General features: G+C 39.2%; 1 protein-coding gene across 17 annotated transcripts in view; it reads right to left on the bottom strand.

The window, feature by feature from the left end:
* Positions 1-270: 270 nt before the first annotated feature.
* ANKRD17 (ankyrin repeat domain 17) overlaps positions 271-16,117 on the bottom strand; it is a 187,593-nt gene continuing 171,746 nt past the window's right edge. For all 17 annotated transcript variants that reach the window (XM_051820219.3, XM_051820220.3, XM_051820223.3 and 14 more), the window contains 4 exons: positions 5,075-5,323; positions 3,712-3,890; positions 2,811-2,975; positions 271-1,680 (listed from right to left, as the gene is read on the bottom strand). In XM_051820219.3, the coding sequence (XP_051676179.2) occupies positions 1,621-1,680; positions 2,811-2,975; positions 3,712-3,890; positions 5,075-5,323 (653 nt within the window). In that variant the 3' untranslated portion in view covers positions 271-1,620. The remainder of the gene's footprint in view (positions 1,681-2,810; positions 2,976-3,711; positions 3,891-5,074; positions 5,324-16,117) is intronic.

The raw sequence follows: 16,117 nt of genomic DNA, 5'->3' as shown, positions 1-16,117 counted from the left end.
TTGAGAATTTGCCTTTTTATTTTTTACTCAGTCTACAGACTGAAGAAATCCATTTCATTTATTTGAAAAGTTAAGAAACCATACTGTCAAAACTGGATACTATCTCTGAATTTTAGTTAATATTTATGTTTTATCAGTGTGGAGTTTGTGTCTAACTTTTAAAAAAAAGACGAATTGATATATATATTACTTCACTTTCATGCTTGCTTACTTTTGTGTTTCAACCATATAATTTATTTTTCCATATGAGACAGGGTAGGACACATATTCTTGGATACATTACCATTTATTGTTTCAAGTGGATGGAATATATAAATCCCACTGAGCAGTTTAGTGTGGCCCTGTATCTTACATAAACAGGTTAAATGGAGACTTTATACTGTAATCTGTGTATTCATGAATTTACCATAAATTGTCATAATGACAAATGCAAGCTTTATTACTTGGCCCAAGGTAGCTGTTGATCCTTTTCATTGATAATATACAAGTGTAGAGAGCCAGAAGTGTTTCAAACTGAGAAAAGAAATAAGATACTTCCCACTAAATTACTGAAAAATGAAATTTTTATGTTGACTCTTGATGACTGGAAAGCCAATGTTAAGAATCAATATTATCCAATATAAAATAGTACACTGAATTAATAATAAACAGTATATTAAGAGCTTGTATATGCTGACTGGGAACAGTGGTGGCTTTTTAAATTCTCAGAAAGTCTGAACATTGTATAGTTAGAAGAAACCACTGGTATTGATGAAGACGCTCCATCTCTCCATAGCAGCCATTACAATCCAAATCTTTACAGAAGGTGTTCACGATCAGCAAGAGAATTTTACTCGTATTAGTGGTAAAGGTAAGCAGAGAACAAAGAGTGAAGAGGAAGTGTGCATTCGTTTTAAAAGTGGAAAAGGCAATGGGAAAAAAAAAAACATGGAAAAGTCAGAAATTTCTTCTTCAATATGTGCCTTACTAACAAACTGAAAAGAGAGCAGATAGATATTTTAAAAGCCAATGTCAGGAAACATCCACTGATAATGCCCATAATTTTACTTTATACTTAAATTACACAAGTAGAAAAGTTATGCTTATTAATAGTTTAATGTATGAAGGAAACATCCAGATTTCTGAATATGAAGGTACATATCTCACATTAATTTAAGTCTACATAAAGTAGAGCCTCTATACTGACATATTGAAATTTACTTTCTGCTTAGCCTTTTCTGTTATGTAAACAATTGTACATTTATTTGCCATTCTAAAACTTCAGGATCAAGTTTACATAATTTTGCTAAATTTCCGTGTTTGCTCAGAAGCAGTTTACAGTACTAAAACCAACCAGCCAAAGAACAGCTTCAACAGAAAGTTATGTCCAAAAGGGGAGAGGGAAAGAAAAAAAGAAAAATGGTAAGAAAAATGCTAACTAAGATAAAACGGATGATGGTGGGGAATGGGCAGTCACAAATGTTCACAGAAAATAGGTCAGTTAGTAAGTTCTTCTGCAAAAAGCCTACACACTTCAGTCAAGCACATCAGTAGAATGATTTGGGAGCATAAATTTTTTTTCCGGCCACTTGTGATTTCCTCTGAATGAAAGGAATCTGCAGGCTAACAAGCTGATCCTCATCAGCCAAGCTGGTTCATATGCACACTGTTCATATGAGGTGCCCAGGGTCCAGTCCACACCTATAAATATAGAGTATGCATTCTATTACACACATAGTTAACATTTATTGGAATTAAATAAAACTTAGAAACTATGAAAAGGCTTTAGTAGCTCTGGACTAAAACAGCCAAATTTCATTCAATTTGCAATATACTGGGAAACAATGGAGAAAAACAATGACAAAAAATCACTTTTATCTGTTGTTTTCTTGCCTCTACTCTTATCCCTCATACAGGATCAGCTTTGCCACCAATAAAAAGAAAAAACAAAAAACATGACCTGAACATATAAAGATTTATGACTGTGGAAGAAAAATGAGTCAAAGACATTAAATGTAAGCCAAAATAAGCTAAATTGTACACCCATTTCTGTAAATTTTTTTGAGTTGCATAAACTATTTTGACATTTATAATACTTTCAATAAATAATCTCGGCCGGCGCTGCGGCTCACTAGGCTAATCCTCCACCTAGCAGCGCCGGCACACTGGGTTCTAGTCCCGGTTGGGGCGCCGGATTCGGTCCTGGTTGCCCCTCTTCCAGGCCAGCTCTCTGCTGTGGCCCGGGAAGGCAGTGGAGGATGGCCCAAGTGCTTGGGCCCTGCACCCCATGGGAGACCAGGAGAAGCACCTGGCTCCTGCCTTTGGATCAGCGTGGTGCGCCGCCGGCTGCAGCGCGCCAGCTGTGGCGGCCACTGGAGGGAAGACCTTTCTCTCTCTCTCACTATCCACTCTGCCTGTCAAAAATAAATAAATAAATAAATAAACAAATAAATAAATAAAAAAAAATTAAAAATTAAATGAATAATATTTAAAAAAACTAAAAAATAAATAATCTCTAAATGGTGCTTTTCAAATCACTAGAAAATTCTGATGTACAGTATAAAATCATATAATAATCACTTTACAACTTAAAATCTTTCACTTACCATAGACTACCCAGTGGAATATGCAATGCCCTTCTGAAACTTTAGTTCCAAATCACTACCTTTGGTACCATTTCCCACACTGCTCTGGCTATATTAAATATCCCTTCATTTCCTCAACTGTCTGTATTCACCATACTCTCTGGCTACCATGATTTAACTGTATTCTTAACTGTCTGTATTCATAAATATTAAATAAGTATTGATTTGCTGAATGATTAGTCTTACCGTTTGAGGGCCATTATTTTCCGTGGAGCTTGATACCATCTTTATCAGTGAGTTCCAGGAGGGGTCCGCAGCATGAGGGCCATTAAATATGGGTCCTCCAGCACCATCAGGGATAGGTGCTACTGGAGGAATCATTGCATTCCCATACACAGAAAAAGGCATACCCTTAAAAAAGAAAAAAACAAAGACTAACATTCAAGCTATTCTTTACTTTTTTTCTGATATAAACAGTAGTCTTAAAACTGATTTTTTTTTTTTGACAGGTAGAATTACAGTCAGAGAGAGACAGAGAGAAAGGTCTTCCTTCTGTCGGTTCACTCCCCTAATGGCTGCCACAGCTCGCACTGCGCCGATCAGAAGCCAGGAGCCAGGTGCTTCCTCCCGGTCTCCCATGCGGGAGCAGGGACCCAAGCACTTGGGCCATTCTCCACTGCCCTCCCAGGCCACAGCAGAGAGCTGGACAGGAAGAGGAGCAACCAGGACTAGTACCCAGCGACCCAACCGGAACCGGGACTAGAACCTGGAGTACTGGCGCCACAGGTGGAAGATTAGCTAAGTGAGCCATGGTGCCAGCCTTAAAACTGATTTATTTAAGCCTTTACCTCATTTACTGAATGTGTTAAGTTATCCAGGGATCTAAAGTTAAAATACATGTTTTCCACTGTACCACTTACTTTTAACTCAAGAGAATAAAAAATTTTACATTTAAATAATTTTGTCAAGAAACACTCTGCTGAAGAGCTAGAACAAATCAGCACTCATATTTTAGCCAGATTCTGACCTGTATTTGCAGGTTCATGCCCCAGTATCATTACAGAAATGTTTATCCACTAGAAGTAAGGCAGGTTAATAACAAGGCAAACATTTTGAAATAATAAAAATTTTTATAAATCACTATTACCCCAACTTTAGGAAAGTCCATGTATCCTGCAGGAACATGCTGATGGAATGTACCAGAAGGAGTTACAATTCCTGTATTATCTCGCTCCATTGCTTGATGCTGTGAGAACACTCCTGGATCAGACATTGGCCTGTGAATCATAGGATTTCCCATCCCAGGATTACACCAATCTACTTTATCTGAAGGAAAACAAGCAGAAAAAAAAAAAAATCGCTGATATTTAAAATCAGTAGGCAACAAAATAAAATATTTTATATTTTTCTAATAGCTTTCACATTCAGCTGTGAATTATTTCCAAATGGCCTACCTTCATATGTGGACAGCAGTATTTTCATGTTTTAGGTAGAAACACATAACCCAAATAAAATAAACACTTAGTGTGACAAAAGACAAAAAGCTAACCTATCATAAAACCTAAAGGACCTTAGAGGATCAGCTTCTCTTAACATGATGTAATAAAGAAAAGAACATGTTTATATTGGTCTATTTGCAGAAAGCAATCATAAATAAATGCAACTGGAGAGATGACAAGAAAACAGAACTTCAAAAAAATTTTTTTAACACTTGAAAGGCAGAGTAACAGAGAAGCAGAGTCAGAAAGACAGAGGGAAGGAGGGAGAAAGGGAGGGAATTGGGGGGGGGGGAGAGAGAGAGAGAGAGAGAGAGAGAGAGAGAGAGAGAGAGAGAGAGAGGTCTTCCATCCACCAGTTCACTCCCCAAATGGCTACAATGGCCAGAGCTGGGCCATTACAGAACCTGGAGCTTCTTCCAGGTCTCCCATGGTGGGTGCAGAGCCCATGGACTTGAGCCACCTACTGCTTTCCCAGGCCACAGCAGAAAGATAAACAGGAAATGGAGCAGCCAGGACTCAAACCGGTGCCCATATGGATACCAGCAGTGCAGGTAGTGGCTTTACCCTCTGCACCCCAGCATCAGCCCTGAAAACAGAACCTTTAACAAAGATTTCACAGTCAAAACAAGGGATAGAGGTTGTGTCTGCAGTGGACACTGGCATCCTGTTTGGGGGTGTTGGTTTGAGTCTCCACTACTGATCCAACTCCCTTCTAATGTGCCTGAGAAGGCAGCAGATGATCATCCAAGTGCTTGGGTCTCTGCCAACATGAGGGAGACCCAGTTGGAGTTCCAGGCTTCTGGTTTAAGCCTGGCACAGATCTGGCTGGTGTAGACACTTGGGGAATGAACCAGTGGAAGATGTATCTCTGGACCTTTCAAATAAACTTAAAAAAATATTCAATAGAAAATCACAGATCTTTAAAAAATGACTATGAAAATTAAATACTGCCTACAATATTAAGTCAAATGTATAAACTTGAATTTTAGTAAGTAGCCCAGTATATCGTACCTTGATTGCCACCAATCCCTTCAAAGGACCAGATGCCACTATGCCCTACTGATGTGGACAAATTACTCCCAATAACAGATGGAGCTGAAGTTCCAGTTTGCCTGATCCGTGCTGAACGTTCAGTCCCAATTGGGACTGGAACTTTCCTGTCCTGAGAGACACTGCTGGGTTTTTCTGACCCTAAAGGTACTGATGATGGGGCAGGAGATGGTGCACGGACTCCGGTGGATACTGACTGTGCAGGAGAATCTGGAGAAGAGATATTTTAAAAGACAACACAGGTCATCTATAAAATATGTAATTTACTAAAACCAAATATGTAATTCTTAAGACATATATGTATTCTCTGAGGAAAAATGAAAATAATGTTTAAGTGATAAATTATGCATTAAAATTTGGTTAAAATTCCATGACTTCACAATAGAATATGAAGACATTAATGTGGCAAAGTCATCAGTTACACATATAATAAACTGTTAAAACCAATTAATACTTAAATGAATTAATCCTTGACATTAAGTAAATTTCACACAAGAGTAATGAAAAGAATGTTTAAATTAAAATGCTAACAACAAAATGGAGGTAAAATTAAAAAATCACCGTGTGTACTGGTAATTAAACTACATTTTCAGGAACACTTGTTCTTTGGTATGTTAAAAGCATTCAGAAATTAAAATCTAACAAGAAAAAAGTGAAATCTGGACTTACAGAAGTTTGTATTTGCTAAGAGAGTATCAATAAATAGGAAGAAATGCATCACTGCCCAAGTTTGTTCATTACATCTTGTGAGTATCTCACAGAACACATTTTTGGAAATGACAATCTATACTTATTATAACAAGATGGGGTTCTTAATATAGTCAATTTGATTGACTATATTAAGATTAGTGATTCCATCTCTTTACACATTATAGAGAAGAAAAAGACAAAAACAAGCAAAATTATATTTCATGTGAAAAGTTTAACTGTTAAGGACATTTACACACAGTATGAATAGTGCAGAAACTTGAAATTTTAAAGTCAAAACTGTTATTACCTGAATATCAAAATGTATTCCTAACTGCTTGACAGTATGACACAGAGACAATCATTGAAAATATTTTCCATTTAATCATCTATACATTTAAGTCTCTGGGGTGTGTGTGTGTGTATGAGAGATAACCAAGACGTTCATGAAAAAGAAGTATTATGAAAAATCTATGTGCATTTTCAAAACATTTCTGTACCAAAATAAACTTACTGTTTATTTCTATTTTGTATAAACTTTTTGAAGTTTCCTCATATGTGTACAGTTAGATTTTGCAATTCTATAGATACACATACACACACACACATGCATGTGTGCGTGCACATAGCCTATTTCCTGAGCACTTAGGGGATTCAGAGACAAAAAAAAAAAAAAACTAAATTGTCTTGTTAGCCAGAATACATTAAAAAAAAAATTATTGGTGTTGGCACTGTGGTGCAGTGGGTTATGCCAGCTTCCCATATGGGTGCCAGTTGAAGTCCTGGCTGCTCCACTTCTGATCCAGCTCCCTGCTAATGTGCCTAGGAGAACAGTGGAGGATGGCCCAAACAGTTGGGCTCCTGCACCCATTTGGGAGACCTGGAAGTAGCTCCAGATTCCTGATTTCATTCTAGCCCAGCTCTGTGCCATTGTAGCCATTTTGGGGAATGAACCAGCAGTTGGAAGATCTCCCTCCTACCCCCATAATTCTGACTTTCTTTCAGATAAGTAAATAAATCCATCTTAAAAAAAATCTGGGGCCAGCACTGAGGCATAGCAGGTAAAGGCTGCTCACCTGCAATGCTGGCATCCCACATGGGCACTGGTTGAGTCCCAGCTGCTCCACTTCCAATCCAGCTCCCTGCTAATGTGCCTGGGAAAGCAGTGCAGGATGGCCCAAGTGCTTGGGCACCTGAAATCATGTGGGAGATCAGGAAGAAGCTTCTCATTCCTGGCTTCGGCCTAGCCCAGCTGCTGCCAATGCGGCCATTTGGGGACAGAACCAGCAGATAGAAGACCTCTCTGTCTCTTCCTCTCTTTGTAACTCTGACTTTCAGAGTTTTATTTATTAATTTATTTTAAAATTTCTAAAAAATAAAACACGTATTTGTAAAGAATACACAGAACTGCTGTGGAGATCAATTCTACATTATAAGTGCTCAGCAAAGTTTATTTTATTAAATTGATATCACTCTCAATGAGTTACAGTGACTGCTATCTAAAAAGAGGAAAATATGGAATTGTTTTATAAATTAAAATTCATTAAGTGGATATTGATATTATTGAACAAAAGAACATGAAACCATGGGTCTATGGTATAGAAATATCAGGGAAACTACAGTAGTACAAAGTTCATAGAAAATAGAATTAAAAAATTTTGAAATCCATGCATACAAGGGGTCATCACGAAGTTACTGTAAAACGCATATTATGAAGAAACTATGTATGGCTTTCAAAAACTTTTGCATTCAAATAAATTTATCTATGAATTTCATTTTACCAAGGATTTTTTGAGGTACTCTCATATTTCCCTCTAGTGAAGTACCTCTCATAATCATGGATTTACCATTACTTGACAGCATTTATTTATTTATTTTTAAGATGTATTTATTTACTTGAGAGGCACAGTTATAGACAGAGAGAGGGAGAGTCAGAGAAAGAGGGCTTCCATCCATTGGTTCACTCCCCAGATGGCTGCAACGGCTGGAGCTGGGCAGATCCGAAGGCAGGAGTTTCTTTAAGGTGTCCCATGCAGGTATAGCGGCCCAAGCACTCAGGACATCTTCTACTGCTTTCCCAGACCATCAGCATGGAGCTAATCAGAAGTAGGGCAACTGGGACTCAGAGGCACCCACATGAGATGCACGTGCTGCAGGCGGATGCTTAGCCTACTACACCACAGAGCTGGCTCCAACAGCATATATATTTTTTTAAATTTTTTTTGACAGGCAGAGTTAGACAGTGAGAGAGACAGACAGAGAGAAAGGTATTCCTTCTGTTGGTTCACTCCCAAAATGGCCACTATGGCTGGCGCTGCGTCGATCCAAAGCCAGGAGCCAGGTGCTTCCTCCTGGTCTCCCATGTGGGTGCATGGCCCAAGCATTTGGGCCATCCTCCACCGCCTTCCCGGGCCACAGCAGAGAGCTGGATTGGAAGAGGAGTAACTGGGATCTGTCTAGATCCCGGGACTAGAACCCGGGGTGCCGGCATCGCAGGCGGAGGATCAGCCAAGTGAGCCGCGGCGCCTGCCAACAGCATATACTTTTAACAAATCATTACATATAGAAAACTAATAGACTTTTTTAAGGCAATTATAATGTTTTCAATTTTGACATTTTCACCTTAAAATTATATTGCTCTGGGGGCAGGTATTCAGCCTTCTAGTTAAGATGTTGGGCTGGGATGCCAGCATCCCACATCAGAGTGCATAGGTTCTAGTCATGGCCCTACTCCTGATTCCAGGTTCCTGCTTTAAGTGTATGCTGGTGATAGCTCAAGTGATTGGGTCATTGCCACACACATGGGAGAACTGGATAGAGTTCCTGGCTTCTGGCTTTGGCCTGGTCCAGCCCTAACCCTGGCTGATAATTTAGAGAATCATCCAGCAGATCAGCCATCTGTCTCTGTCTCTCTGCCTTTCAAACAAAATAAATTTTAAAAGCCGACACTGCTGCGTAGAGGGAATTCTGGGAAGATGGAGATGGCAGCAGCACAGGTTTTGACTCTTCCCAAATCTCCCCATAAAAACAAAATCACTAAATTAGCCAAACCAAAAATTCATTAATAATATCAATAACAAAACTAAAAGACAAATCAATCCAAAGATACAAATGAATGTGAACAAATCAACAACAGCTGTGAGACTCATGGTATCAGCTTCTGTGTGGAAGGAAGCAATGGAGAATCAATCCTTTAGACTTAAGAACAGGAGACCCTCACAACAGACCAAAAATCACAAAACATAACAGGAATACTGCTAAATTCCATGAAAAGATATTATGCAAAAATTGATTAAAACAGGAAGGGAAGAGAGAGGGAGATTGGGAGGGAGCAAGGGGGTGAGGGAAGTGGGGTTGCCTTCTTGAAAACTGTCCCTATGAAATCTGTTCCCTTTACATTAATAAAAGTTTTTTAACTTTTATTTAATGAATATAAATTTCCAAAGTACAGCTTATGGATTACAATGGCTTCCCCCCGCCCCAAAGTTGTTTTTTTTTTTTTTTACAAAGGTATTATATAAAAGAGAAACAGACCTACAACATCCCTTAAAGCATACCAAAACAAAGCTCAATATCCCAAGATCCTGAAGTGAACTAAAAGAACTGAAAGAAAAAGGTAAGACAGAACTGCATAATTCACATCTAGTAAAACTGGAAACGAGATGACAAAACATAGGAAAGAATTATATGTAAAAGAATATTCTTTTTAAAGATTAATTAATTTATTTGAAAGGCAGAGTTAGAGAGAGAGAGAGAAAGAGAAAGAGAAAGAGAGAAAAAGAGAGAACGAGAGGGACAAAGAGAGAAAGAGACAGACAGAGTTATCTTCTATGTGCTGGTTCACTCCCCAAATGGCCTCAAACAGCCAGGGCTCGGCCAGGCCAAAGCTAGGAGGCAGGAGCTTCATTGGAGTCTCCCATGTGAGTGCAGGTGCCCAAGCGCTTGGACCATTCTCTGCTGCTTTCCCAAGGACATTAGCAGGGAGCTAGATCAGAGGTGGAGCAGCCAGAACCCATATAGGATGCTGGTGTCACAGGTAGCAGTTTAACCCATTACACCGCAATGCGGCCCCCAGAATATTTTTAAAAGGCTTGAATGAAATAACAAGGAACATCAGAACCTGTAAAAATGAGATAATTGTAAGCATTTTTAAACTACGTATTGAAAAGGCACAATTACATTCCTAAGAAAAGTCAGCCCCAAACAACTAACATGACGACGTATCAAGGAAGATAGGAAGGCAAAAAGGACGACCAAATGAACCTTACTTTCCTCTGATTCATCTCTACCAGCCTGACCTCATTCATGGGTCCAATCTGGTTTCCCTTTCCTAATCTGTATCCTTACAAAAACAAAAGCAAAGCAAAACAACAATCCTTCACATGTTAAAAATATTGTTAGGGGCTGGCACTGTGGTGTAGTGGGTAACACTGGAATCCCATATGGCGCTGGTTTGTGTCCTGGCTGCTCCACTTCCCATCTAGCTCCTTGTTAATGGCCTGGGAAGGCAGAACAAGATGATCCAAGTGCTCTGGCCCCTGAAACTCATGTGGGAGACCTGGCCCAGCCCAGCCCCAGCTGTTGTGGCCATCTTGGGAGTCAACCAGAGGATGCAAGACCTCTCTTTGTCTCTCCTTCTCTCTTTCAAATAAAACAAATAAATCTTTAAAATATACACATATATGTATTTTGTTAAATGAACAGAATAACCAGGTTAGTCTGCTGATCTGCCCCATGTAAGAGACCTATCCTCTTCAGAAGTCTGCCCTCTGACTAGATATAGATATACATTCAGATGATTCTATTTTCTTCTTCCTCTCTCCCTGCAGATCTACTGTTTTAAAGATAAGCGCCTGACCCAAGAACAGGCTAGCCAGTATCCAATGACTAACATGGCCTGACTTGAACACTTGAGTTGAGCCAATCCTCTTTCTGGCAGGGGCAATTCATAAGTAGGGGAAAAAACTGGCTTTATGAGGGCGAACAAATGAGATTACAAAGAAGCCTATGTACAAAGAGAGCAGAACAGGGGCTGGTGCTGTGGCATAGCAGGTAAAGCCGCTGCCTGCAGTGAGAACATCCCATATGGGCATCGGTTCATGTCCTGGCTGCTCCACTTTTGATCCAGCTCTCTGCTATGGCCTGGGAAAACAGTTGAATGCAGCCCAAGTTCTTGGGCCCCTGCATCCAGTTGGGAGACCTGGAAGAAGCTCCTGGCTTTGGATCGGCACAGCTCCAGCTACTGCAGCCAACTGGGGAGTGAACCAGGGGATAGAAGACCTCTCTCTCTCTTTCTGCCTCTCCTTGCTAACTCTGACCTTCAAATAAATAAATTTTTTTTAAGAGAACAGAAGAGATTCACAAGAAACAAATCATGAAGAGAAGGCCATAAATGCTGAGACTGAGATGGGCAGAACAGTTAAGCCCTGGACAATTCTATAGATGGCCCTGCATTACCTCAAAGTAAAATATTTTCCTTGAGATTCCTTGGGTGGGTCTATATTCCTTGCTGTGAACAAGAGTCTAACTGGGCTGCTTGTGGTGGTGCAGTAGTTTAAGCTGCCCCTGGAGATGGCCAGCATCACATATCAGAAGGCCAGTTTGAGTCCTGGCTACTCCACTTCTGATGCAGCAGGAAGCTGGAATACAAAACGGAGCTGGCAGCAGGTATTACGGCACATCAGGTTTAGCCACTGCTTGAAACACTTGCATTCCATATATGAGTGCTGGCTTCAATCTCAGCTACTCTATTCTGATCCAGCTTTTTGTTAATGCACCTCCGAAGGCAGATGATGATGGCCCAAGTGCCTCGACTCCTCTCACCCATGTGGGAGACCAAAATGGAGTTCCTCTTGGTTCCTGGCCAAGCCCTAGTTGTTGTGGCCATTTGCAGAGGGAACCAGCAGTAAGATATCCCCTCACCCCACCACCACCTCTGTCATTCTGTCTTTCAAATCAGTTCTTTCAGTTTTTCTTTGGTGAGGGCTGGGATGAAACTTACTGAAATACTTTTCTCATCTCTAATTATAATTTCTTTAGTTAGAAAGAAAAGCAAAATGTAATTTATAGCCACATGACTTTCAAATATGCCAAAGCATATATTAAAGAAAAAACGGGTTTCAGAGGACAGAACATATCTAGGTTTTTATAGAGCCATAAGTTTATACAATCTGGGGAACCAGTTTTAGAAAACGAATGTGATACTGTATTACAAATACAAAATCAAGGGGTCCAAGCAATGAAGTTCTCTGAAGCTCAAGCTTCACTGACATCCAAATAAATTCACATTTTAGTTTAGAAATGGAAAGAGTCCAGAGTTAAAAATGAAAGAGCAACATGACCTACAAATTGAAAAAGCTGTCATGCAGATAAATTATATTGTACTTTCCTCATGGTTTAATTCAGAATTTATTAAACATACTCAAAATTTAACTTGAAGAAATATGAGACAACAGTTTCAGATAATCTGAGACTAAGAGACATTGAAATCCTAATTTGAATTTTTGAAAAAATAATAAAGGTATTAGAATAATTAATGAAATGTGATTCTGGACTATATTTTAGATAATATGGCTAATGTAAAAAAGTGTGCTGGATTATCACTGTACTATAGTTGTAGAAGATAATGTGGTTTCCTTTATTTTGATTTTTTTTTTAAAAAGATGTATTTATCCATTTGAAAGTCAGAGTTACAGAGAGGGAGAGGCAGAGGCAGAGAGAGAGAAAGAGATCTTCCATTCACTGGTTCATTCCACAAATGCCCCAACGGGTCAGGGCTGGGCCAGGCTGAAGCCAGGAGCCAGGGTGCAGGATCCCAAACACTTAGACCATCCTCCATTACCCTCCAATGCAGATTAGCAGTGAGCAGGATCAGAAACGGAGCACTCAGGACTTGAACCAGCACCCACATGGGATGCCAGCACCGCAGGTGACAGCATTTTATCCACTATGCCACAGAGCTGGCTCCAGAGGATGTTTTATTCTTAGGAAAGTTAGGTGTTTGGTGGCAAGAGGGCTTGGTATCTGCCAACTAACTTGAAAATGTTCCAGGGGGTCCAGCGTTATAGTACAGGTTAAGCTGCTCTCCTTGACACCAGCATCCTATATAGGTGCCAGTTTGAGGCCTGGTTGCTCTACTGCCAATCCAGCTCCCTGCTAATGCTCCTGGGAAAGCAGCAGAAGATGGCCTGAGTGCTTGGGCCCCTGTCACCCAAGTAGGAAGCCTAGATAGAGTTCTAGGATCCTGGCTTTGGCCTGCCCCAATAATCGAGGCCATTTGGGGAGTAAACCAGTGGATGGAAGATCGATCAATCAATCAATCTCTCTCTCTCTCTCTTTTTCTGCCTCTCCTTAACTCTGCCTTTCAAATAAATAAATAAATCTTAAAAAATTTTAAAAAGTGGTTCAAGAAAAAGAAACTTACATATGAGTACACATATAAACACACACAAAGGGATCCAAGGTGGGGAAAGAGAAGACTGAAGTAACATGTTATATCAATTGGTGAATCTGAGGAAAATATACAAGGGTTCTTTGGTGTTATTAATGTGTTTAAAATTATTTCTTTTTAAAAGTTAGAGCCAAGAGACATAATTAAATGTAAATTTGTGGACCAAAGGTGGTTCTTGGTTTATTGGGGGGTGGGGAGTGGAGGGTGGAGTGGGGAGAGAAAATCTAAAAAATGTTTTGGGACAACAAGGGGTACTTGAACATGTACTATATCTCAAATGATTATTACTGAATTAATGTTAATTTATTAGGCATTTAACAATACTATTGCAATGTATAAGAAAATATCTGGAGTGAGAGTTTGGTGCAGTGATTAAGTTGCCACTTGGAACACCCATATCCTGCTCTGGAATGACTGGTTCAAGTTCTGGGTACTCCCTTTCCGATCCAGCTTCCTGGGAGGCAATGGTGATGGCTCAAGTACTGCCACCTGCCTGTGAGACTGAGATAGGACTCCCTATTCCAGGTTTTGGCCTGGCCCAGCCCTGATAGCTGCAGGCACTCGGGGAGTGAACAAACAGATAGAAGATTTCTGTCTCCAACTCACTGCCTTTCAAATAAAAAAAAAAATGAAAATACAATTTAAAAAATTGTTTTAAAGAAAATACTCTTATTCCTAAGTGATGGATGTTTTCAGATGTCAAATATCATATCTGCATCTTATTTTTAAATAGTTCGCAAACAAAAAAAGCAAACAGAAAACATCCAACAAGATCTTTAAGTGATAAACTTGAGGCAATAAGTGTATTTCTTGAACTGTTTTTTTAACTTTTCCATAGGTTCCCAATTTTTTGTAAGAAAAAAGTTGCTGGAAGGTAAAATATTTTAAAATAGTTCCAATGATTTGTATATCAACAATGTAGCAGGGTATTAAAAAATCTAACCTATATTGGTTACATTGTCATAAAAAACATAATACTTTTCCAACAAAAAAGCTACTACATAAACCAAGGCTTTGGGTAAAACAACCTATCACACTTGGTAAATTTTATCCACACAAGTATTAATGACAGGGATAAACAGTAATGTAAATGAATCTTCCCAAATTCTTTTTATGAAGCCAGCATCACCTTAATTCCTAAGCCAGAAAAAGATGCAGCATTGAAAGAAAATTACAGACCAATATCCCTGATGAACATAGATGCAAAAATCCTCAATAAAATTCTGGCCAATAGAATGCAACAACACATCAGAAAGATCTTCCACCCAGACCAAGTGGGATTTATCCCTGGTATACAGGGATGGTTCAATGTGCACAAAACAATGAACATTATACACCACATTAACAAACTGCAGAAGAAAAACCATATGATTATCTCAATAGACGCCGAGAAAGCATTTGATAAAATACAACACCCTTTCATGATGAAAACTCTAAGCAAACTGGGTATGGAAGGAACATTCCTCAATATAATCAAAGCAATTTATGAAAAACCCACGGCCAACATCCTATTGAATGGGGAAAAGTTGGAAGCATTTCCACTGAGATCTGGTACCAGACTGGGATGCCCACTCTCACCACTGCTATTCAATATAGTTCTGGAAGTTTTAGCCTGAGCTATTAGGCAAGAAAAAGAAATTAAAGGGATACAAATTGGGAAGGAAGAACTCAAACTATCCCTCTTTGCAGATGACAGGATTCTTTATTTAGGGGACCCAAAGAACTCTACTAAGAGACTATTGGAACTCATAGAAGAGTTTGGCAAAGTAGCAGAATATAAAATCAATGCACAAAAATCAACAGCCTTTGTATACACAGACAATGCCATGGCTGAGGAAGAACTTCTAAGATCAATCCCATTCACAATAGCTACAAAAACAATCAAATACCTTGGAATAAACTTAACCAAGGATGTCAAAGATCTCTACGATGAAAATTACAAAATCTTAAAGAAAGAAATAGAAGAGGATACCAAAAAATGGAAAAATCTTCCATGCTCATGGATTGGAAGAATCAATATCATCAAAATGTCCATTCTCCCAAAAGCAATTTATACATTCAATGCAATACCAATCGAAATACCGAAGACATTCTTCTCAGATCTGGAAAAATGATGCTGAAATTCATATGGAGACACAGGAGACCTCGAATAGCTAAAGCAATCTTGTACAACAAAAACAAAGCCGGAGGCATCACAATACCAGATTTCAGGACATACTACAGGGCAGTTGTATTCAAAAGAGCATGGTACTGGTACAGAAACAGATGGATAAACCAATGGAACAGAATAGAAACACCAGAAACATCTGCAGCCAACTTATATTTGATCAAGGATCTAAAACTAATTCCTTGAGCAAGGACAGTCTATTCAATAAATGGAGCTGGGAAAACTGGATTTCCACGTGCAGAATCATGAAGCAAGACCCTACCTTTCACCTTACACAAAAATTCACTCAACATGGATTAAAGACCTAAATCTATGACCCAACACCATCAAATTATTAGAGAGCATTGGAAAAACCCTGCAAGATATAGGTACCAGCAAAGACTTCTTGGAAAAGACCCCGGAAGCACAGGCAGTCAAAGCCAAAATTAACATTTGGGATTGCATCAAATTGAGAAGTTTCTGTACTGCAAGAGAAACAGTCAGGAAAGTGAAGAGACAACCGACAGAATGGGATAATATATTTGCAAACTATGCAACTGATAAAGGGTTGATAACCAGAATCTACAAAGAAATCAAGAAACTCCACAACATCAAAACAAACAACCCACTTAAGAGATGGGCCAAGGACCTCAATAGACATTTTTCAAAAGAGGAAATCAAAAGGGCCAACAGACACATGAAAAAATGTTCAAGAAAGATC

The sequence above is a fragment of the Oryctolagus cuniculus genome, chromosome 8, assembly GCF_051225735.1.
Source record: "Oryctolagus cuniculus isolate XC-2025 breed Fujian yellow rabbit chromosome 8, ASM5122573v1, whole genome shotgun sequence".
In the NCBI taxonomy this organism is placed as follows: domain Eukaryota; kingdom Metazoa; phylum Chordata; class Mammalia; order Lagomorpha; family Leporidae; genus Oryctolagus; species Oryctolagus cuniculus.
The sequence above is the reverse complement of the archived record's forward strand: the minus strand, read 5'-3'. Positions and strand labels throughout refer to the sequence as shown.